The sequence below is a fragment of the Vitis riparia genome, chromosome 10 (assembly GCF_004353265.1).
Source record: "Vitis riparia cultivar Riparia Gloire de Montpellier isolate 1030 chromosome 10, EGFV_Vit.rip_1.0, whole genome shotgun sequence".
Lineage (NCBI taxonomy): Eukaryota > Viridiplantae > Streptophyta > Magnoliopsida > Vitales > Vitaceae > Vitis > Vitis riparia.
The window spans coordinates 14644426-14666496 of NC_048440.1; the positions used below are offsets into that span (position 1 = coordinate 14644426).

The window sequence follows — 22071 nt, forward strand, 5'->3', positions numbered from 1 at the left end:
GAACACTAAGAAACGTAGTCTAATAGATGATATGATATCATAGTTATATATGAATAGTAATTACACTTTTTGGGGGCAAAAGTGTAAATTGAGGGCTTCAAGAGAACTTCGAAAAAACCCAACACGGAGGTGGTCTTGCACTAAGGTTTGTGTCATTTTATTTTAAAATATTTATTTATTTATTATTTATTTTCTTTTGAAAGTATTAAAATATAGAAAAGATTTGCGGTGTAGTAGAGTGGAAGCTGCAGCCAACCAAAGCAGAGAGGAGATGAGGGTGGTTCTTTGCAACTCCGCATCTCCACTCACACCCATTCCCAAGCCCCCGACCTTCCCCGCCACTCTCAATTGGCCTCACAAAACCCTAGTTGGTGCCTTAACTGGCGCTCTCTCCTTCTCGCTCCTCATTTCTTCACCTTCTTCCATTGCCCTGGACTCCGCTTCCGTCCCACCATCGCCTTCTTCTCATTCTTCTGCCACTGACTATTGTCGCCAAGACGATGATACAGAAGCGATGTCTGAAACTGCGCCGGAGCTCGTTACCAACGAAGCCATTGTGGAGGAAGCTTGGAACATCGTCAACGACAGTTTTCTTGACTCCTCTCGTCGTCGATGGTCCTCCGATATTTGGAAGGTAAATCTCTCTCTCCCTCTTTCCCTCCCTCTATTTTTCAATGTTCCTTTTTGTCAAATAACCCTTTAGTTGTATAGATTCAGATGTATCATATTCTTATGGTGGGCGGTTCGGCTTATTGCATTAAGCCTCCTATCAGGCCTAGGCTTTCCATCAATGTGTAGAGAGGGAGCTTTATGGGATACCTGTTTTTTTTTTTAATTTAGAGTTGGCTTCTTTTTCTGGTTGGGTGATGTGCTGGTGTGTTGTTTGATTTTTAGGTTTCTAAGTATGAAATTGTTGCTGACTCTCTCCTTGGACATCCATATCCAGAAATGTTGTTTTTATTTTATAGCTACATCTAATAGTAGGAACCTTATGCATATCTTTAATCCCTTGGAAGATGGTTAATTTTCAGAACCAATTGGACAGTGTCATATAGTGTAGTTTTTTGAAAAACCGAGGGTAACTGTGATCTGTCTTATTGGAGAATCAATTTCGAGAATTGGTTCAGAAGGTGTAGCGTTAACCCGCCCTCTAGTGTGTATTTGGCTGTGATGCAACCATATTTGAGTGGTGTAGCTATAAGCTATAGTAGACTGTTTATCGTAATATAATACATTGGTGTGCATAACATCAAGCTTTCAGGAGGGTAAACAAAGCCTAAGTCCATCTTATTTAGGCGAAGTTATGCTAGAATGTGTAATTTGCATATTGTGGGTCTTGACAAACCATGAATGAGGACACAGGAAAACCTAGTCCTACATTCTTTAGGTAAAGTTGTGCTAGAGGATTTGCTTTGCAGATTGGTTAATGCTCCTTCCTGCATTGCCCTTATTTGCATATTGTTGGTCTTGACAAACCATGAATGAGGACACAGGAAAACCTAGTCCTAATTTCTTTAGGTAAAGTTGTGCAAGAGGATTTGCTTTGCAGATTGGTTAATGCTCCTTCCTGCATTGTTCTCTGGTAAAGCTAAACTTCAATTGAAGCATTTGATATACAAGCCGCTGATTGAGTTACCCTTAATTGTGATAGAACCATCATTTGATGTTATGGGATTCTTACTAGAACTCAGATAGTCAAAGCAGTGGAAAATGTAGCTACAGTTTGTTGGGATTCATGTTGCTATGAAAAACTGAAGTATGACTGATTAAGATTGATAGTGACTCCAAAGTGTTGGTGTAACCTATGTTTATTAAAATTGAAGAACAAAACTTGGACTAAGCAAAGCCTTATCCAACTAGTCGGGGTTTGCCAATTGAGATGTGCACCAATCTCACAAATTTCTTACTGTCATTGTGTGTTCTACTTCTCTCAGTTGCTTCTTGGTTTTCTTTTGTTCATATGAAAATTCGCTGATGTTTTTTGCTTCTAGCCATCTCTATAGTTATGTTTCTATCAGCTATTTCATTTCTTGATATCATTAATGGTTTAGTACAACCTCACGTGTTGACGCGATGGGAGAGAGAGAGCGAGAGAGAGAGAGAGAGAGAGAGAGAGAGAGCGGGAGCGAGGGAGCGTGAGAGCGCGTGTGCCGGCGACGACGATGAGAACGGCGAGGCGAGCTGGACGCGAAGCTTCACGGTGGAATCCAAGACCTTCGAGCTTGCCCTGGAGATTAAGAAAGGGAAAAACCAGATTCGCATCGTGGAGAAGAAGCGGGGGGTAGAGTCTTGGGTTCGATTAGGGCTGGAAAGCCTAGGGCTCTTTAAGGAGGGTTTAGATCATTGTATACGAGACGAGAAAGAAGGGAGATGGGTAAAGGAGTGGAAAGATAGAGGCAAAATGTTTACGTTGGTTCGGGGGTTCAACAGATCGGGTGGTTTCCTAAGGCTGGGGGTTACGGATCTGGAACGAAAATGGTATTGCATCTTCTTACCGAGAGGAAGGAGAGATAAAAGCGGATGGAAGGCTATGGCGGAGATGGTACACCAAATGGAAGAGAGAGTGGGTAGAAGGACAGAGTTGCAGGAGGTAAGGACTGCTGGAAATTTTTCTCCGGCGAAATCATTTGTAGAAGCAGTTACGGGATCAAATCGGGATGGCGTAAACGCAGTCAGGATGAAGGTCTCTAAGGGGGAGATTGCGGGCAATCTACAGAAGTTGAAGCATTGTCTTGTCGCGAGTTGGTCCAATAAAAGGGAAGAAGACGATCTGGAGAGGTTGGGAAGTCTCTGGGCAAAGTCTTGGGGCCTAAAAGGCAAGCTAGGGCTGGCCATGCTGGAACGAGGTAAGGCCCTGCTGGAGTTTGAAGATCTCAGTGAGGCTCACCGAGTGGTCTCCTCGGGGAGTAGACTGATGGGAGGAGTCCATTTAGGGCTGGTTCCATGGAATCCAAAGATGGGATGTCGGGACGAGAAGGAGATGGAACAGGAAGCTTGGGTTAAAATCTTCGGTCTTCCAATTTCGCTTTGGAGCCCGGGGGTTTTGAAGAAAATAGGAGAGGTGTGTGGGGGATTTGTAGATTTTGACGAGCGCACCAGGTCGATGGGGGAGATTCAATGGGCCAGAATTTTGGTTAAAATCAGAGGAGATTTTAGACCAAGCATGTTAGAAATCGAGGTTGAGGAAGAGGTATACACTGTGGCATTGTGGTGGGAGGTTAGGCCGATGGTGAGAAGGCTATCCTCTGCGTCGGACATCAGTAGAAGAACTGAGGTTAGGGGTAAGTTGCTTTCACGCGTGGGGAAGCGCGTGGGGAAGGAATTGGTAGTTGTGGGCAACGAGGAACTGCCTCTGCCAGCTGATGGGAGTGCTTTGCAGGAGAACGGGCCGGGTCTAGGGCCCAGGACCCTGATCCATGGCCCGGTAATGGGAGATGGGGTCTGCCCAGATGGAGTGGCTGGGCCGTTTATGTGTGACCCAAGTATGGGCCTTAATGAAGTGCAGAAAGAGGTTGGACTGTCCAAAACAGATGGGCCTTTGGGCCAAAAGTTAAAAAACAAATTGAAGGTGGCTGGTGATGCAGAGGCAGGCCCAAGTAATTGGGCTGTTGATTTGGGCTGCTATCAGGAGCGTGAGGTGGAAGGCCTGGTAAGGAAGAGCCTAACTGTTCCGTCAAAGAAGGATGGTCTTCTGGGTTGTTTTAGTTCCAGAAAAGGACCCATTTCAGAGGACCCCTTGACGAGCTGGATGCCAGGGGAGCCTAGAAGGGGACAGAGGAATGAGAATTTATCAAAGACTGATCAAGAGTTGGAAGAGGAAGCTAAAAGGTATGCCCCGTTTTATCCTAAAGATCAACAGGCTATGGGTGCTTCTCTTCTTCTCTTTTCTAATTCTGATCGGGCTCCGGAGGGGGAGTCTTTCGATCGTTCAGGGGGAGTTGTGGAGGAAATAAGGGGGGACATGACAACTTGGCTAACAGTTTATGAGGGGAATGTGGAGACTGAAACTGAATCATGGAAGTTGGGAGAGGACAACATAACCAGGGACAAGATTAGGGGCAGGGAGGGGAATACTGGTGTCTCTGGTTCTCAAGGCACCGAAAGTGACAAAGAGGAATTATGGGAGGAATGTAGCCTAGCAAGATTTAGTCAATTTTTGGGATTCTCTACGGAGGGGTTGGAAAAGGAGATAGTGAATTTTCTGATTAAAATCAGAAAGAGGCGAGAGAAGATTCACAGCAAAGAGCTCTTGGAAAAGTCCAAGTTTGAAAGGGAGCTAAAGAGGCTGGAATGCTCTGTTAATTATGAGGGGGGGATTAAGCAGAAAGGACCTTCTCAGGGTAAAGGGAATCAGCTGATAGTTTCTCAATGAAGCTGAAGATCATAAGTTGGAATGTGAGGGGAGCTAATGACAGCTCTAAGAGGAAAATTATCAAGAATTATATAAGGAGACAGAGGGTGGATCTAATGTGTTTTCAGGAAACCAAGATTCAGGTGATGACGGAGGGTATTGTGAGAAGTTTGGGTTCAGGGAGATTCTTAGACTGGAGAGCTCTAAATGCGGAGGGGGCTGCGGGTGGCATTCTGATATGTTGGGACAAGCGGGTTTTGGATATCTTGGATTGGGAGGAGGGTCAGTTTTCTTTGTCTTGTAGATTCAAGACCATAGAAAATGGAGCTATTTGGGTTTTTACGGGAGTGTATGGTCCCTTTACCAAAGTGGAAAGGGAGGGTATGTGGGAAGAACTTGGGGCAATACGAGGCCTTTGGGAGGACCCCTGGTGTCTCGGTGGGGACTTTAACATCACCCTGTTTCAGCAAGAAAGGAGCAGCCAGAGAAGAATCAGCTCAGCCATGCGGAGATTTGCAGAGACTGTGGATGATCTTGAGCTGGTGGACCTGCCCCTTCAGGGGGGCGAGTTCACATGGAGTGGGGGGCTCAATAATCAGGCGTGGGCGAGACTAGACAGATTTTTAGTTTCCCCAAGCTGGCTGGATCAATTTAGTGGAGTCACTCAGGGCAGGTTGTCTCGGCCAATTTCTGATCATTTTCCGATTGTGTTGGAGGGGGGTGGAATAAGAAGAGGTCCAACCCCGTTTAGATTCGAAAACATGTGGCTGAAGGTTGAGGGGTTTAATGATATTGTTAGAAACTGGTGGCAGGGAATTGATATCAGGGGCAGTGCTAGCTATAGGCTGGCTGTTAAATTGAAAGAAATTAAAAAGAAGTTGAAGGAGTGGAACAAAGAGGTATTTGGGAGGCTGGAAACTAATAAAGCCTCAGCCTTGCAACAAGTTGATTTTTGGGATCGGGTGGAAAATGAGAGAATCTTGACTATGGAGGAAGCTGAGTTAAAAAAGGAAGCTAAAGATTCCTTTAAGAAATGGGTCTTGTTGGAGGAAGCTCATTGGAGACAGCAGTCAAGGGAGATTTGGTTAAGGGAGGGGGATAGAAATACGGGGTTTTTCCATAGAATGGCTAGTGCCCATCGAAGAACCAACGCTATGGACAGAATTAAGATTAATGGGGAGTGGCTAGAAGAGGAACAAGAGGTGAGAGAAGGAGTGGTGAACTCGTTTCAGCAGTTGCTCACTGAAGATATGGGCTGGCATGCGGATATTGGTAGAGTTCAGGTGGGGTGCATCAGCCAGCAAGAAGCAGAGAGTCTGGAAATCCCATTTGCAGAGAATGAGATTCACTCGGCACTGATGGAGATGAATGGGGACAAAGCCCCAGGCCCGGATGGTTTCACTGTAGCCTTTTGGCAAAATGTTTGGGATTTTGCCAAAGAGGAGATCATGGAGATGTTTAAGGAATTTCATGAGCATAATTCCTTTGTTAGGAGCCTTAATCACACTTTCCTGGTGTTAATACCTAAGAAAAGCGGGGCTGAGGATCTTGGAGACTTTAGGCCTATCAGCCTGTTGGGGGGGCTCTATAAACTTTTGGCCAAAGTTTTAGCTAATAGGCTCAAAAAAGTGATTGGCAAGGTGGTCTCTAATGCTCAGAATGCCTTTGTAATGGGAAGACAAATTTTGGATGCGTCCTTAATTGCTAATGAGGTGATAGATTCGTGGCAGAAGAGAAAAGAGAAGGGCCTTATTTGCAAATTGGATATTGAAAAGGCTTATGACAGTATCAATTGGAATTTCTTAATGAAAGTCCTCCAAAAAATGGGATTTGGGACCAAGTGGGTGGGATGGATGTGGAGCTGCGTGTCTTCTGCCAAATTCTCTATTCTTGTCAATGGAGTGCCAGCTGGGTTCTTCCCTAGTACTAGAGGACTTCGTCAGGGGGATCCTCTATCTCCTTACCTTTTTGTTATGGGAATGGAGGTTCTGGACGTCCTTATACGGAGAGCGGTGGAGGGGGATATCTTTCAGGATGCATCATTCGGGGTGGTAGTAGGACCTCCTTGAATATTTCCCACCTATTCTTTGCTGATGACACGATTGTGTTTTGTGAGGCAAACAAAGAGCAAGTTTCTCACCTAAGCTGGATACTTTTTTGGTTTGAAGCGGCTTCGGGTCTTCGAATCAACCTAGCCAAAAGCGAGATTATTCCAGTTGGAGAGGTGGAGGATATTCTTGAGGTGGCAGCTGAGTTAGGGTGCAGGGTGGGGTCTTTGCCCTCTCAGTATTTGGGCCTTCCCCTAGGGGTTCCAGCTAGGGCCTCTTCTATGTGGGATGGAGTGGAGGAGAGGGTCAGGAGGAGACTTGCGTTGTGGAAAAGACAGTACATCTCCAAAGGGGGGAGGATCACTCTCATAAAAAGTACTTTGGCTAGCATGCCAATTTACCAAATGTCTATTTTCCGAATGCCGAAGTCTGTTGCTAAGAGAGTGGAGAAAACCCAAAGAGATTTCCTATGGGGGGGAGGAAACTTGGAGGGAAAAGTCCACTTGGTTAAATGGGATGCGGTCTGTACAGAAAAACACAAGGGAGGGCTAGGAATAAGGAGAATAGCCACCTTGAATAGAGCCCTGCTGGGCAAGTGGATTTGGCGGTTTGCTTGTGAAAAGGATTATCTTTGGAAACAAGTAATCATTTCGAAATATGGGCAAGAGGTTTATGGTTGGAGGTCAAAGAGGGCTATTGGGGCGGTTGGAGTAGGGGTCTGGAAGGAGATTATGAAAGAAGCGGATTGGTGCTGGGAAAACTTGGCTTTTATAGTTGGAAAGGGCTCCAAAATCAAATTTTGGAAAGATAGTTGGTGCACTGACACTCCGTTGTCCCAATGTTTCAATCATCTTTTTGTCCTTGCTGTGAATAGAGATGCTACGATTGAGGAGATGTGGGATCAGGATTCGGGTCAAGGAGATTGGAATCTTGTCTTTGTGAGAGACTTCAATGATTGGGAGTTGGATATGGTTGGGGAGCTGCTTCATACTTTGAGGGGTCATAGGCCCTCCAGGGAGGATGATTCAGTTATGTGGAAACAGGGAAGAAAGGGTTTGTTCAGAGTCAAAGAAGCGTACAGGCTGCTAGACAAGCCTAATGCCACAATATTTCCCGCAAGGAGAATATGGGTGGATAGGGTGCCAACCAAAGTATGTTTTTTTGCGTGGGAGGCTACATGGGGGAAGGTGCTTACTCTGGATAGACTACAGTTAAGAGGGGTGCAACTCCCAAACTGTTGTTTTTTGTGTGGTTGTGCAGAAGAGAATGTAAATCATATTCTTTTACACTGTATAGTGACTAGAGCCCTATGGGACATTATTTTTGGGTTGATAGATGTTAAGTGGGTCCTCCCAGAAACTGTAAAGGAGACTCTTATCTCTTGGAGGGGCTCATTCGTAGGGAAGAAAAGGAAACAGATTTGGAAATCCATTCCGTTATGTATTTTTTGGACGGTTTGGAAGGAGAGGAATAGGTTAGCCTTTAGGGGGGGTGAGTTGAATATTCAGAAACTAAAGAACTCTTTTGTCTGTAATTTGTGGAATTGGGCCAAAGTGTATTTAGGTGAGGAGTATGTCTCCCTTATAGGTTTTTTGGAGTGGATAGCTTCCACTTAAGGGGAGGTTGTTCTCTTTGGTCCTTTTCTCTTTTTGAGGCGTTTGCCGTTTTGTATACTCCCTGTATGCTTTGTGGCGATTAGCCTTTTTTAATGCATATCTCTTTTACTTATCAAAAAAAAAAAAAAAAATTAATGGTTTAGTACAGTTAAAATAAAGGGGGTACTATCACAATCCTGTCCTCCAAATCATTATGTGCTCTCTTCCTAATCGGAATAATGAATGCAGACCCTATAAGGGTTGACTCTTGATTCAGGGATATAATGGTTTCTATGGTTAAACACTCATTTGTTTGGCATTTATTCAGGACTTACGTATTTCCATCTTCCTATTTCTTTCTCAATCTTCTTTCAGTCTTACATCCCCCAAAATGTGAATATGTGAACTCTGTTTTAGCACTCAAGAGTTGATGAGGCTATAAAGAAAGTTTTGAGATTTGAAAAACAAATGATAATACAAATTGTAATGATTTTGTGATTTCTATTCCATAGAATTTTAATTTTTTACATAAAAAAATTGTTTCTAGATTTGTTGTCTGTTATGTTTAATTGTCATAGTCAGATGCTTTTTTATTACCTAATAGTTCACCATTGAAGACATATTTGGCCTTTGTTCTTCCAGCAAAAGAAAGAAGATATTCTAGGTACTTCCATTCAAACAAGATCAAAGGCTCATGATATAATCCGACGTATGTTAGCTAGTTTGGGTGACCCTTACACACGTTTTCTTTCTCCTGCTGAGGTAACTAGCTATTCAATTCTTTTAGTGTACTTTTATTGCTAAAATGCCTTTAAAGAACTTTCATATATTGCCAATTTGTTCATAGATGTGTATTTTTATCAACATTTTCAAAACAAGACCGGTTATTGAATGAGAAAGTTATTGGGTCACAGTTCATCGATTGGACCAGTGGTTCAACTATAGTCAAATCATGATGTCAGCAGAACTTTATAAATATAATTTAAATATTATTAGAATAAAAAATAATTGTAAGAAATTAAGAATATATTTAAATAATTTAAAATTGATATTTCACTTTTTATCTTTTATATCATCAAATTTAATCATGATAAGGATAAATATAAATGTATTAATATTTTTAATTTTATTAAATAAAACATGTACAATATTTAAGTTTGAAGATATATTCAAGATGGAAAGAAAATTCTAATATTTAATTTTATTTACATGTCAAAAGTTATATGTATTTTTTTTTTTTTTTGATAAGTAATTTTTTTTTTCTTTTTTCTATTTTTTGTCTCATTGGGATTTGAACTTGGAACCTCCCATAAACCTACTCCAACCCTTACCACTTGAGCCAAACCTCAAGGGCATCAAAAGTTGTATATCTTATGATTTTATAATTTTAAAAAATATTATATTATTTATACTTATCATTATTAAACTAAACATGGAGTTAAATATTTATATTTATTCAATGGATTCAAAAGGGGGAAATTTGAAAAAAACTAAGATTATTTTATATATTAATTGGTAGCATCATTTAACAAACAAAATGACCTAGGGAAATTTGAAAAAGACCAACATTATTTTATATATGTTTCCACACATCATTATCAATTGGGGTGAAAGATACACTGCATGACAAATAAAACTTCATCTTTATTGACCTCAAAATGCTCCTCTTCACAAATCAGGATTTTCCATGGGTTCAAGTTTGAAACACTCAACATGCTCCTTTTCTCTTTAGTATCTTATATCACTTTGATATACATTGTCGGGTTACCTAAGAATTTAATCTTTTGGGTTAAATTGGTAGTAAAGCCAATTGGAGTCGATCTTTTATATTTCCAATGATGTTAGACGAGTCTGAAAGCCTTTTTGATCCTCTTATTCCTTTTTTCCTTGTTCTCCATAACATTGCATGAAGAAAGGAAAGCCGAAGAATTTGCTTAAGTTTTCAAAGGAGGCCCTGATCTTGATTAATAATTTAGGTTTGTCAAATGGATGACCATTAAAAATGGTTTTGGTAATCTAGCATAATCAGTAATGTCACCATGGGGACATGATAATTCAGGAAGATCTCAGGAGTACCAGGATGACTGAATGTTTAAGACATTTGTCATTAACCCATTATATTACATTTTAAAAACTGAAACAGCCAGTACCAGTGCTGGCCCGAGTGGGATCATGGGAGAGGTGGTTATGATATTATTGGACTGCTCTCAACACTTGATTCTGCAAATTACATTTGGCTGCCTGAAACTTTGCCCCAGGAAGAAGTATAGCCTCTGTAGATTTGTATTAGAAACCCTATATGGAAACACCCAATTCTAAATTTTTGTCCGAAAGTTTGTTTTTCCCTCACTTTCTCATCTTCTGTTATTATCTCGCCCTCATTGTTTTTTGTGAGCACACTCTACTCCATATTGGAACTTTCACCTTTCCTTCTTTATTTTTCTATTTTATTTCCTTTATCTACCTTTTCTTCACACGATTTATCACCTGGTATGTTTAACATTATTATGTACATACTTTGTTTAATCTTCCCTGAAGTTTCTTTGGCATCAGCATTGGTTTCTACTTACGAGCTTTTTAGTTTTCTCATTTCATGGTGTATGTACCTTTCATCATTGATGAAAGTTCTCCAAGATGGCGAGGTATGACATGACTGGTATTGGAATAAATATTAGGGAAGTTCAAGATGACAATGGAGGTGTGAAACTGAAGGTGTTAGGGCTCATACTTGATGGCCCTGCCCATGCTGCTGGTGTGAGACAGGTAGTTGAAAAGCCAAAACTACAGATGCAATGTGCTAATGTTCATTTGGTTTTATGCCTCTCTTTTGTCTTGCAGCTCTTTGTTTTTCTTCTAATTGATATGTATTGTCATGGGGCTCTTCTTGTGCTACAATTTTTTATATGAGCCAAGTTTATTTTTGCAGTGGTTCATAATATACAGTTTTAGTTCTGAGAGTTTTCTCTTACCAAACTGTCTAATTTCCTATTATACAGAGAGTAATCTGTGTTCATAAGCTGTATACTTTAGGTGGGTAATGATATGCATGGTGAACTCCAGAAAGCTTTATGTGATACTCTAGTTTCCACATTAGCACTTTCTGTTAACACTTTACACAGCTAGTGGTCTGTGTTCACTCTCTTAAATCATTCAATGGTTAACATATTACTTTCAAGAGTCTTTTTCCTAATTCTTTATATTTTTATAGAGATAGATGATGTGACATTTCACCTATATTTTATCCGGCGGCTAAGATTATTAATGCTTATTTATTTATTTATTTATTTTTTATAAACAAGAGTGTATTAAAAAACTCAAAAAACGCACAAAAGTACACAAGTCGTATACAATGAGCACCAAAAGATAAAGCAGAAAAAAGGGGACACAAAAATATTCTCTCCCTCAACAAAGACCCAACCAATCTATAAAGTCAACCAAATCCATATGGCCTCCGCCTATGTACACCTTAACCCACATAGAGAAATTGTTAATGAAAATGTTTTTTAATCTTTGATCTGACAAAAACATCTCTGATTTTTTTCCTTTTAGATGGTCTAGGAAATACATAAAGGAGTAGCTCTCCAAGCCTTAATACGCCTTTTGCCTACAAAAGAGTTGTGCCACCCTAGTAGAGTCTCTCTTATTGACTCGGAGATAACCTATTGAATACTGAAAATGGAGGACACCAACTGCCATAATATCCTTGCCTTATCACAATGTAGGAGAATATGATCAATTAATGGACTCTGACTCCTCTTTGTACAAGCACACTTGTTGGCCAACGTCCACACTCTTCTTTGAAGTTGATCCAAAGTCAACACCTTACCCTAGCAAACCTTCCAAGTGAAGAAACTCACCTTAGAAGGAATCTACAAGTTCCAAATAATCTTTAGAGGGAATGGGATGACACAATCTGTCTCCAAAAGAGAATAAAGCCATCTTATAGAGAATACTCCTTTGCTACCTCCCTTCCAAACTACTCTATCCTTCTCCTCCCTTTTCACTATTTGTCTTCAGAGTTTATAAAGGAATTGCTCCATGACAACCAACCCCCAATCATTCAGATTCATAGTAAAACGAAAATTCCAATTTCCTCCTTCCCCTCTCTGCTCCCAAAAGTCAACTACCGATACCTCTTTTGAATCAAATAAGACTAATAAGGACATGAAAGTCTCACATAAGGGCTCCTCACTGCACCACCTATCTTTCTAAAACTTCACCCTGCTCCCATTACTCATTGCAAAGGAAACCTTTATTTTAAAAACATCCCACTGCTTCCTTATTGCTTTCGAAACCCCAACCCCATAGGAATCTCTCACCACACTTGACCTCTAACCCCTTTCTTCCTCCCCAAACTTTCCCCTTATGAATTTTTTCCATAGTGAATCTCTTTCACTAGACTAATGCTACGCCACTTGCAAAAAAGGGCCTTATTTAGCAAATAAAGAGAACAAACACCTGGACCTCCTCTCAATTTAGCTTTTTAAATCGTTGACCACTTCACTAGGTGTATTTTGTTCTCTAAGGCCCCTTCTCCCAAAACATCCCTTTGAATCTTCTCTAACTTTGTGGGATGGTGAACAAAGACATAAAGTAGATTGGTAAACTGGCTAGAGTACTACAAAGCAACGTGAGTCTTCCCTCTTTTGAGAGGTGTTATCCCTTCTATAACGAAAGCCTCTTACAAAACCGCCCTTCTACCTCATCCCAAACTGCCACAAACTTGCAAGATTATTAATGTTGTTATCAAATAATATGATCAAGATAAGAGTTAAGTATCCTACTAGTGGGTGGTTGACAATTGCAGTATGGTGCTAGCTTTTGGGAATCAACGGAAAAATGTTGGAGTGCATATTTTTATAGATTGACTCATTTTCTTCAATTAATTTTTCTAGCCAGCAAAGAGAATATTGCCCACAAGAAAATGAGGGTACATTTATTAAGAGGGTGGAAAAAAGGGGGCACCAAAATTGCAATTGAATAACATCATTAAAGTCATTTGATAAAGAAGAGATTGTTTGAATTCTCCTTTTGGAATGAAAGTCCATTTTATGGTTTGTGCTTTATGAACAAATGAAGAAGATGATCTTCAGGTTTGCAAAAGAAGATGAAAGCCATAAAGATCTAATATCACATGCCAGACAATTTTTTTCAACTTCCTTCTTGATTGTTCAATTCCTTCAAAAGGATGTCTATTTTCCTCTAAGAGCACCATAGCTGATAGTGGGTAGTTTTTTTCCATATCTTCATCCTACTCCTTCTGGTGAATCTGTGATGCCAGCTAGAGAACATTCTCATAGTCTTTGAGAGAACCCAAGCAACACCAAAAAGAAGGAATACCATTGACCATAACAGCAAAATTTTGGCAGATTCTATATCGTTTTTAAACACACATCACCAATTAACTGTAAACCTTCCAGTACTCATCAATTGCTCAACAGTATAATGTATTTTCCCTGAGTACCTTTTGAAAAATCGCTACTTTTGAAGTGGCTGAAGTCCTTCAAATATGTGTCAGGAAAATCAACTCTTCTCCATCTTATAGAGCTTTAAAAAATGACTTTCCTGAGAACCACCCATCTTTGAATGTCCTCAATACAATAGCAGCCACCCTCTCCCTATCCATGTCCAACCTTAAGAGAAATCCCAAGAAGGATTTGACTGCCTCTAAGTCCTGGTTATTGAAGTTTCTGATACATATCGTAAAATATGGATTACAATATGCTTTAAGATAAGATGCGAATTATGATATGTATCAATTTCATAAAAAATGTATTGTATCTTTGTATCATAAGTTTTTAACAACCATGATTTCAGTATACACTTAGTTTCTATCCATTGTTGGTAGTTTGCTACTATTGCCTCTGTTTTCTGACAGTTTTGGCAAATCATCTTAAGCGGACTACCACCACACTATATATCATGCCAAAACTTCACCATGTGACCATTAAATCCATCCCCTCACAGTGAAGTGGAGAAACCTCAAAAAATCATTTTCATCCTTTGTCCTTCTGATAGCCCTTTTCCATTTGGATCCTTCACCTCTCTAACTGCCACCCTCCATGACTTCCTCATAATTTGCAAACCACTAATCGTTTCTCCTTAAACCAGCATGAGACCTCTAATGCCATTTCCTCGAGGCATCTTAATGGAGACATTCACATCTTTGACTCCTAGGGCTTCACTCTTTTGAGGGCACACCTCGTCCCACCTTATATGGTTTACTCTCTCTTCTCCTCTCAGCCTCCACGTTGGGAATTCCTTCACAACTTTTTGCAATCCCTTTCTAAATTCAATAGATGTTGGGATAACTTGAACATTAAATGAAATGTTGAGCTTGATAGGGTGCTTTTAATAAGCTTCCATCTTCCTTGGAAAGGCATTGTCTCATCCAATTTTCTAAACTTCAAACTCTCCCCACCAAGTTTGTCTCCCTTTTAGAAAGATGTTGCCTCATCCAACTTATTATTTTTATTTTATTTTTTAGAAGTAAATGGCAATATTATAAAAGTGCCAAAATGGGCACACCAAAGTACACACGGTGTATACAACGATCACTAGGAAGTGCCAAAAAGGATAGGAAAAACAAAATACTCCCTTCCTCAATCCGACCCTAACCAATCAATAAAATTGAATAAGAACATAGTTGTATTTTCTACAAATTAGACCAAGATAACAAGTTGCACAAAAACAAGAATTTCAGCCTTTGAATAGAGAGCTTCACATTCTCGAAAGATCTTCTATTTCTCTCTTTCCATATTGTCCAAAAAAGACATAAAAGCATTGCTCTCCAAGCTTTTTTCCGTTTTCTTCCAACAAAAGAGCCATGCCACCCTAAATTGTAGAATGAATCACCCAATACACCCCGAACATGGAGAACAAGAGCTCCCACAGCACCCTTGCCTTTCCAAAATGTAAGATAATATGATCAATTGACTCCTCATGAGCATAACAAAGGGAGCATCTATTGGCTAAAGACCAACCTCTCCTTTGTAGTTGGTCTAAAGTCAAAACTTTCCCCCACGATGCCTCCTAAGCAAAAAGGCTTACATTTGGAGGAACCCATGCATTCCACACTACACTTGATGGGAAAAGCTCTTACCCTCCTGCCTTAAGGATAGAATAGAGGGACTTAACAAAGAAGGATCCACTCTTTGTCACCACCCGATACATCTTGTCCTCCCCTTCCACATCCACCACCTTATCTTGAAGCCTTGACAAAAAGCACTCCGCAGTCTTGATCTCCTAGTCATTGAGAGGCCTAGAGAAGTTAGGAATCCAAACACCCCTCTCATTAGAGTGCAACCACAAGTCTGCCGCCCAAACTTCTGTAAACTTCTTGTGCAGCTAGTCTCAACTTCAACCCCAAAAATCCCCAATTTTTGCAATTTGGTTCAACTGTTTCTCTCTCTCTCTCACATCGGTAAACTGACATGACTTTAACACTTTCCTGTTCCTAAGGTGCTTTTGTTTAAAAGCTTCCATTCCCCATCATGTAAGCTTTCCACAAAAGAAGTTGTGGCGATTCAGTTTGAATTTTAATACAGTAGTTATCTGTGTTGTTTTTTTTCTTCTTTTTATTTCATTCCTTGTTCCATTCTCTTCATATGGAAAAGTTGTTAAAGTTTTTGTTTCTTGGTTGATATAATTGGGTTATCTCACAGTCAGCATAAATAATTTTGCCTTGTGTTCTATATCTTTTGGTAGGGGGATGAAATCTTGTCTGTTAATGGAATGGATGTCACAGGGAAATCAGCATTTGAAGCATCATCTTTGTTACAAGGCCCAAATGAAACATTTGTCACTCTTGAGGTTTTGATTATGAATCATTCACATTTATGGAGTGTTACTGTGCTAACTTCTGTCATGTAACTTTTCCAATGACTGTTCAAATCAAATGGTTTCAGGTCAAGCATGGCAACTGTGGACCAGTTCAATCAATTGAAGTCCAGAGGCAACTGGTTGCTCGAACCCCAGTCTTTTATAGGTTGGAAAAAATAGAGAATGGTGCAGCTTCTGTTGGGTATATGCGCCTGAAAGAGTTCAATGCATTGGCTAGAAAGGATTTGGTCATTGGTAAATGTTCATCTTACTTAGTCGAATAATCACCATTTTACTGCAGTAATACGCTGCAGTTAGCCTATTTAATATATCTGTTTTACACCAACTTACCATGTACGAATGCTTTTTCTTATTGCATTTACTCTGGTTCCAGAACATTAGGCTTCAAAAGTTAAAACAAAGGAATTTGCATTCTGCTATTTTTTGGGCTGTTTTCCTGTAACTTACTGCCATTTTTTGCACTCTCAGTAGGCATCTTTTTTTTTTTTCCTTTCTTTCCTTTTCCTGTCTTTTCTTCCTTTATAGTTGATTTATGCAGTTTTAGTTGCTCTTTTGATTAGATTGAGGAAATTATGATTCTTGCAGCAATGAAGCGGCTTCAAGACATGGGTGCCAAATATTTCATTTTGGACCTTAGAGATAATCTTGGTGGACTTGTACAGGTTTGTTCTTTGGACTTATCAAAGGAAAAAACTGGGGAAGATAACATATAATATTTACATATTCATATGTGTATGCCTAACGTCTCTGAATCGAAATGGCTTTGTAGAATTAGGCTTTCTGAACTTATAACATAGTTTTTTTTTCTCCATTCATGTAATTGTTTATGATTAGTCTAATGTATTTGTGCATTTGATTCTACTCTTTCGCTTCTTTCAGGCTGGCATTGAAATTGCTAAACTCTTTCTAAATGAAGGGGAGACGGTAGGTCAATCCAAAACTTTTGAGATTCCTTCTTTAAAATGAAATTTATTTTTCTTTTTCTTGGGCAAACTCTCTTATATTTTTAATCTTTATTCCTCATGTCATTTGGAACATTGCAAATGGTTGGCTTATTTATCACAATTTATATGGATACTGGCGTTGTTTAGAGATACCCTTCAAACTTATATTTTTCCTTGTTGAAAACCACAACAAGAAGGATAATTTATTCATTACTTTATTTTCTGACCAAAGTTTTGAACATGTATGTTGTCATTGAACTGACAAAGTACCATGAGTCCTCTGCATATAGGATTTGTCTTGAGTGGGAGAGAGGGAGTGGGCAAGAAGCAAGGGGGAACACATGTTTATTCACCATATCTTCCCATAGCTTAGATTCATTTTCTTGGGATATTGGTTTTTTAATGACTAATGCTTTCACTGTTGGTGTGTTCTGCAAACCTTGCCCCCCAAGTACTGCTTTTAGGATGGGCAGAATGAAAAAGGGCAGTGAGGGGAAGGGTAAATTAGTAACATTGAGAGCTTTGCATTAAATTGTTTTCCATGTATTGTTGCAAATGGATTTTCCTCATTTCTGACTTTTAGGGACAATTTTTTGTCTTATAATTCAAATTATACTTTATCAAAGTGATGACACTATTAATAAATCATGGTGCTTCCTATCGTCATCAATAATTATAATAATAATAATAATAATAATAATAATCATCATCATCATCGTGATGATTACTTGAGAACTTAGGTCAAATCAGTTGCTTAATGTAGTATCAAAGCCTCAATTTACGGGAAGTCATGAGTTGGAACATCACTGCTTTTTTATTTTTCTCAATTTATTGAGCCAAAGTGCAAGCCAAAGAAGAAGAAGAGGAAGAAGAAGAAGAAGGGACTTAACAACAATGCCTACAACAATGATAATAATGATCATGATGATGATAAGGGGCTTAATAATAACAACAACAACAACAACAATAATAATAATAATGATGATGACAACAACAACAATGATCATGATAATAAGAATAAGAATAATTTTTTATAGGCAAATAAAATGAGTATATTATAAAAAGTGCCAAAAGATATGGAGCACTAAAGTACATAGGTCATATACAATGGCTGCCATCTAGCACAACCAAGAAAGAGGGAACACAAAAAAGTTCTCCCTCCCTTAATGAGAACTCAACCAATCTACAAAATCAATTAAAGGTATTGAACCCTCATCTATGTACAACTTAACACACAAAAGAAGATTACTAAGAAAAGTACTTTTTAGACTTTGATCAGAATGCTCCTTATTTTCAAACTATCTTCTTCTTCTTCTTCTTCTTTATAATAAGAATAATAATGAGAAGAAGAAGGGGCTTATAATAATAATAACAACAATGATGATGATGATGATATTAATAATAAAATAATAATAATAATTACAACTATGATTGTAAGAAGAAGAGGACAAAGAACAACAACAACAATAACAATAGATCATGTTTGCTTTTCATGTTAAAAAGGGGCTTAATAATAATAAAAAAGAAAATAACGATAATGATAATGATGATGATGATGATGATGATGATATTAATAACAATAATAATGATAATAATAATAATAATAATAATAATAATAATAATAATTATTATTATTATTATTATTATTATTATTATTATTATTATTACTATCCGTACCTATTTCTTCACAGAATGGTATTGATTATAGAACTACTACTTGTTGAATAATTTTACATTATTTGATTCCTCAATTCTGATCACTTTAGTCATGTTACTTCCTTCTGATGTTTATGAACAGGTAACTTATACTGTTGGAAGAGATCCCCAGTATGAAAAAACTATTACTGCAGAAACTGCACCTTTGATTACAGCTCCTCTCATTGTATGGACTCCTACATCTGAATAGTAACTACCTGTACTTGTTTTCATGAATGGCAATATTTAAGCTTTCCACCAGGCTATAAGGAATTGGATATTTCTTGTCCATGACATTATGTGAAATTTGAATGATTCTTAACTTGTATAACTAGGACAAATACACAGGTAATAGTGTGACACAGATACAAGTTGCCAACAGAGTAACCTCCTCAAAACTGTGATGTGATAGAAATATGAACTCAAGGCATTTTCAATGCCCAACATGCAAAAAGGGTAAAAATAGAAGTTTTCTTGTTGCTTGTACTTTTACCTTCACAATAAAATCTCAAAATGCTTATGATAAGTTCATTTGTGTAAAAGTAGGGTCTACAACTTAGAACCATCCCACATCAACTCCAATTGACCCAACTTGACGCCCAGTTCTTTTGAAGCTTTAGGTGCAAATGAGCTAAGCTGACCTGAGTTTGTTAAGATTAGTTTTCTTTAGTTTGGATTTTTTATTATTAAACAATCTGTAGCTTGGTTCAACTTGGCTTGTGAGCTAGGATCAAGCCAAGCTTCAATTCACTAAAAAATCTGTTTAACTGAAAGAAAGGGGATAAACTCAGACTGCAGTTTGATAAGTTAACCTAACCCAACCCGAATCTAACCCAATTTTATATAGGCTTGGGAAACTTAATTTTTTCCAATTTTGTTTGAGCTTGGGCAAATCAAACTTATCCTGAACCCAATTATTTATTTATATAAAATCGTAATATGTATATTATTTTATTTTGCTTTTGTATTTATTTTGAAGCTCTTGATTCATTCTATCAATTATAACAGAAAGTTGTAGTTATTAGATTGATTGAGCTTATAGATGTTATTAATTTACTTATCATATCAATATCTATTTACAAAGGTTCTAGAGTTATAATTGAATGGATGTTATCTATAGTTTTTTATTTGTTAAATGTCGGTTGATAGATAAATAATTTTGTGAAATGAACATTAAGTTTTTATAATAGTTATTAATTTTGATATCTTTTTTCACAGATTTTGTTATCCATTCTTACATTTGGTTGAGAAATTTAATAGTCAATTCATTGCTAAATCTATGTCAAATGCAATTTGATAGTAGATTGATTTAATAAAGTAAATTCCTTAATAAGAATTAAATTTTTTTTACTTGTTGGGCTCAACCCAATCTGAATTTTATGACCAGCCTAACCTGCTCAAGCCGCCTAACCTGACCAATCCAAATATCTATTTATTAACTCAAGACTAACCTGATTTCAACCCAAATTTGGAAAAATAATCGCTGAACCCAAGTCCAACCCAGATTTGGAAAAGTAAACTTGGGTTGGACTTGAGTTGAACGACAGGGTGGGTTAGTTTTGGGCAAATGTGCTTTATGTTTGGGTTGAGCTCAGGTTGATTGCCAATTGAACCTAACGTATGAGTTGCACCTGTAGGATGAGCAAAATAGAAATTTCATATAGGTAGCTCATGTCATCTGAATTACAGTAAAAGCTTGGTGTGTCTGGTAAGTTTATGATAGTTTAACAATCCTAGTGAGCATGCTATCAGGCTGAGCTGTGCCACTTAAAAGCTGCTTGGGTTGTTTGCACACCCCCAGGTTCACTCATCCAACATTTAAATAATTTCGCTCTCTTTGGTTACGTTTGATTCCTTATTTCATTTCTAATTGTATTATCAACTTGAAATAACCTCTGGAATATTCATTCTGAGCTTATATAATTACAAGGAGTAGAAATTTCTGTTTGTAATGTGAATATTCTGGATTTCATTGCATGGCTATTCACTCAACCAATTACTACTTATTCAGGTTTTGGTGAACAACAAAACTGCTAGTGCAAGTGAAATTGTGAGCAGCTCAAATACCTTTTTATATGCAGTTACCCTGCAATTTTTATACATGTAGCACTTAAGCAAGGCTTCTTTCTCAGGTTTCCGCTGCCCTTCATGATAACTGTAGAGCTGTTCTTGTGGGCCAAAGGACTTTTGGCAAGGTTAGAATATCTGCTCATCCCAGCTAACAATTCCAAACCAGTTCTGTAGTGATTCTAAATTTTTAATTTGATTCTAAGCTGAATACCATTGACAGGGTCTGATACAATCTGTATTTGAACTTCTTGATGGATCTGGTGTGGTTGTCACAATTGGGAAGTATGTCACCCCAAATCACATGGACATAAACAAAAATGGAATAGAGCCTGATTTTCGAGAATTTCCAGGTAAGATTCTTGATTTGGTTCGTGATCAAAATGGAAATAATCCAGGCCCCATTTAATCTTTGGAATATGCAGCTTGGAGTGAAGTCACACAACATCTTGCACAGTGCAATACACTACGACAAGGATAATGCACAGGTTTGCAAAGTTATTCTTATTCATTTCTAGCTCCCTCTCCTTAGTTACTTGTTCTGCATATTTTTTAATATTATCTAAATAACTTCTTATTCCTTTTGCAGCTTTTATGCTTTTATTAAAAATTCATGCCTTGACTGCATTTATGATTCAATCAGCATGTCACATGGTTGAGTGCTTGTTCCCCTGTGTACAAGTGGATTGACCTGAAGCATACACCTACATTCTAATCATAATATTCACCTGCGAAACACCCAAAGGCTATGATGAAGTCTGGAGTTTTAAAGCCAGGCATACACCAAGTCAAGATTGAAGCAACAAGATCCGTTGAGGAAACCAGCCCGGAGGAAATGAATGTAAAAGACCATGTACAACATGTATCTAAGAAAACCACATGAGGAATTCGGCTTTCTTCATTGTATATTCCTTTTGCAGCATAGAACCATTGCTTTCATTTACTTGCATGTAGACTGAATTATTTTCCATTGGCAAGAAGTGCATGTTAAATGAGAAAGGAAAATAACTGTATGTTGAAGGCAGGAGTCTGGTTACATTTGTATAGAAGTTCACTACTTAAGAATATGGTCATTTAATTAAGTTTTTATTAGTAAATGTATTATTATGCACAAAATCAGCTAGTTTGATGAGCATTGTCATTAGTCATCAAGCATCATATTCCAAAACCACCAGTGGGATTGAGAAAACTGAAGGTGGCTTTCAAGGAAAGTGATGGCATAGGTTATTTTGGAAGGATGTTGAGGGATTTGGGAAAGATTTTTGAGAATGGTTTGGTTTGGAATTTAATTCCAGGTTCCTTTTGCAGGTTCTTGTTTCATGAATAAAATAAGCAAAGAAATCAATGGGTGCATCTGCCTGATATAAAAGATGTTATTGCTTGTCCTTTTTCTAGTAAGTAAATTACAAGAAAGTTCAAATCAACTCTAAGGCAGACAAGATTAAGACATTTATGTTTTTTCTGGTTCTAGGTTCGGTTTGGGGCTCCCTTGGGATCATATCATAATAAAGTGAACAGCAGTAATTAAT

The 22071-nt window shown here is 38.3% G+C and overlaps 1 protein-coding gene across 3 annotated transcripts; it reads left to right on the forward strand.

Annotated features, from left to right (window-relative positions):
* The first annotated feature begins 241 nt into the window (after positions 1-241).
* Positions 242-21631, forward strand: LOC117923268 (carboxyl-terminal-processing peptidase 1, chloroplastic). 3 transcript variants are annotated; one of them, XM_034841488.1, is made up of 13 exons: positions 242-634; positions 8637-8756; positions 10620-10757; positions 15702-15806; positions 15902-16070; positions 16422-16498; positions 16716-16760; positions 18579-18662; positions 20487-20525; positions 20608-20670; positions 20766-20895; positions 20968-21030; positions 21132-21631. In XM_034841488.1, exons 1-12 carry the CDS (start codon positions 272-274, stop codon positions 21021-21023), a joined length of 1389 nt encoding a protein of 462 aa, XP_034697379.1. In that variant the 5' UTR covers positions 242-271; the 3' UTR covers positions 21024-21030; positions 21132-21631. The 3 variants fall into 3 exon arrangements, with proteins under 3 accessions (XP_034697379.1, XP_034697380.1, XP_034697381.1); XM_034841489.1 differs by having other exon boundaries at positions 21186-21631; XM_034841490.1 differs by lacking the exons at positions 20766-20895; positions 20968-21030; positions 21132-21631 and having other exon boundaries at positions 18579-18685; positions 20608-20652.
* The last annotated feature ends 440 nt before the right edge of the window (positions 21632-22071 follow it).

What these genes read in the sequence shown, in the direction of transcription:
- LOC117923268 (XM_034841488.1), top strand. Translation starts at nt 272, where the DNA reads ATGAGGGTGGTTCTTTGCAACTCCGCATCTCCACTCACACCCATTCCC. An exon ending in TAGAAAGGATTTGGTCATTG is followed by an intron (nt 16,071 to 16,421) that starts GTAAATGTTCAT and finishes TGATTCTTGCAG; the next exon opens with CAATGAAGCGGCTTCAAGAC. An exon ending in CTGCTAGTGCAAGTGAAATT is followed by an intron (nt 20,526 to 20,607) that starts GTGAGCAGCTCA and finishes CTTCTTTCTCAG; the next exon opens with GTTTCCGCTGCCCTTCATGA.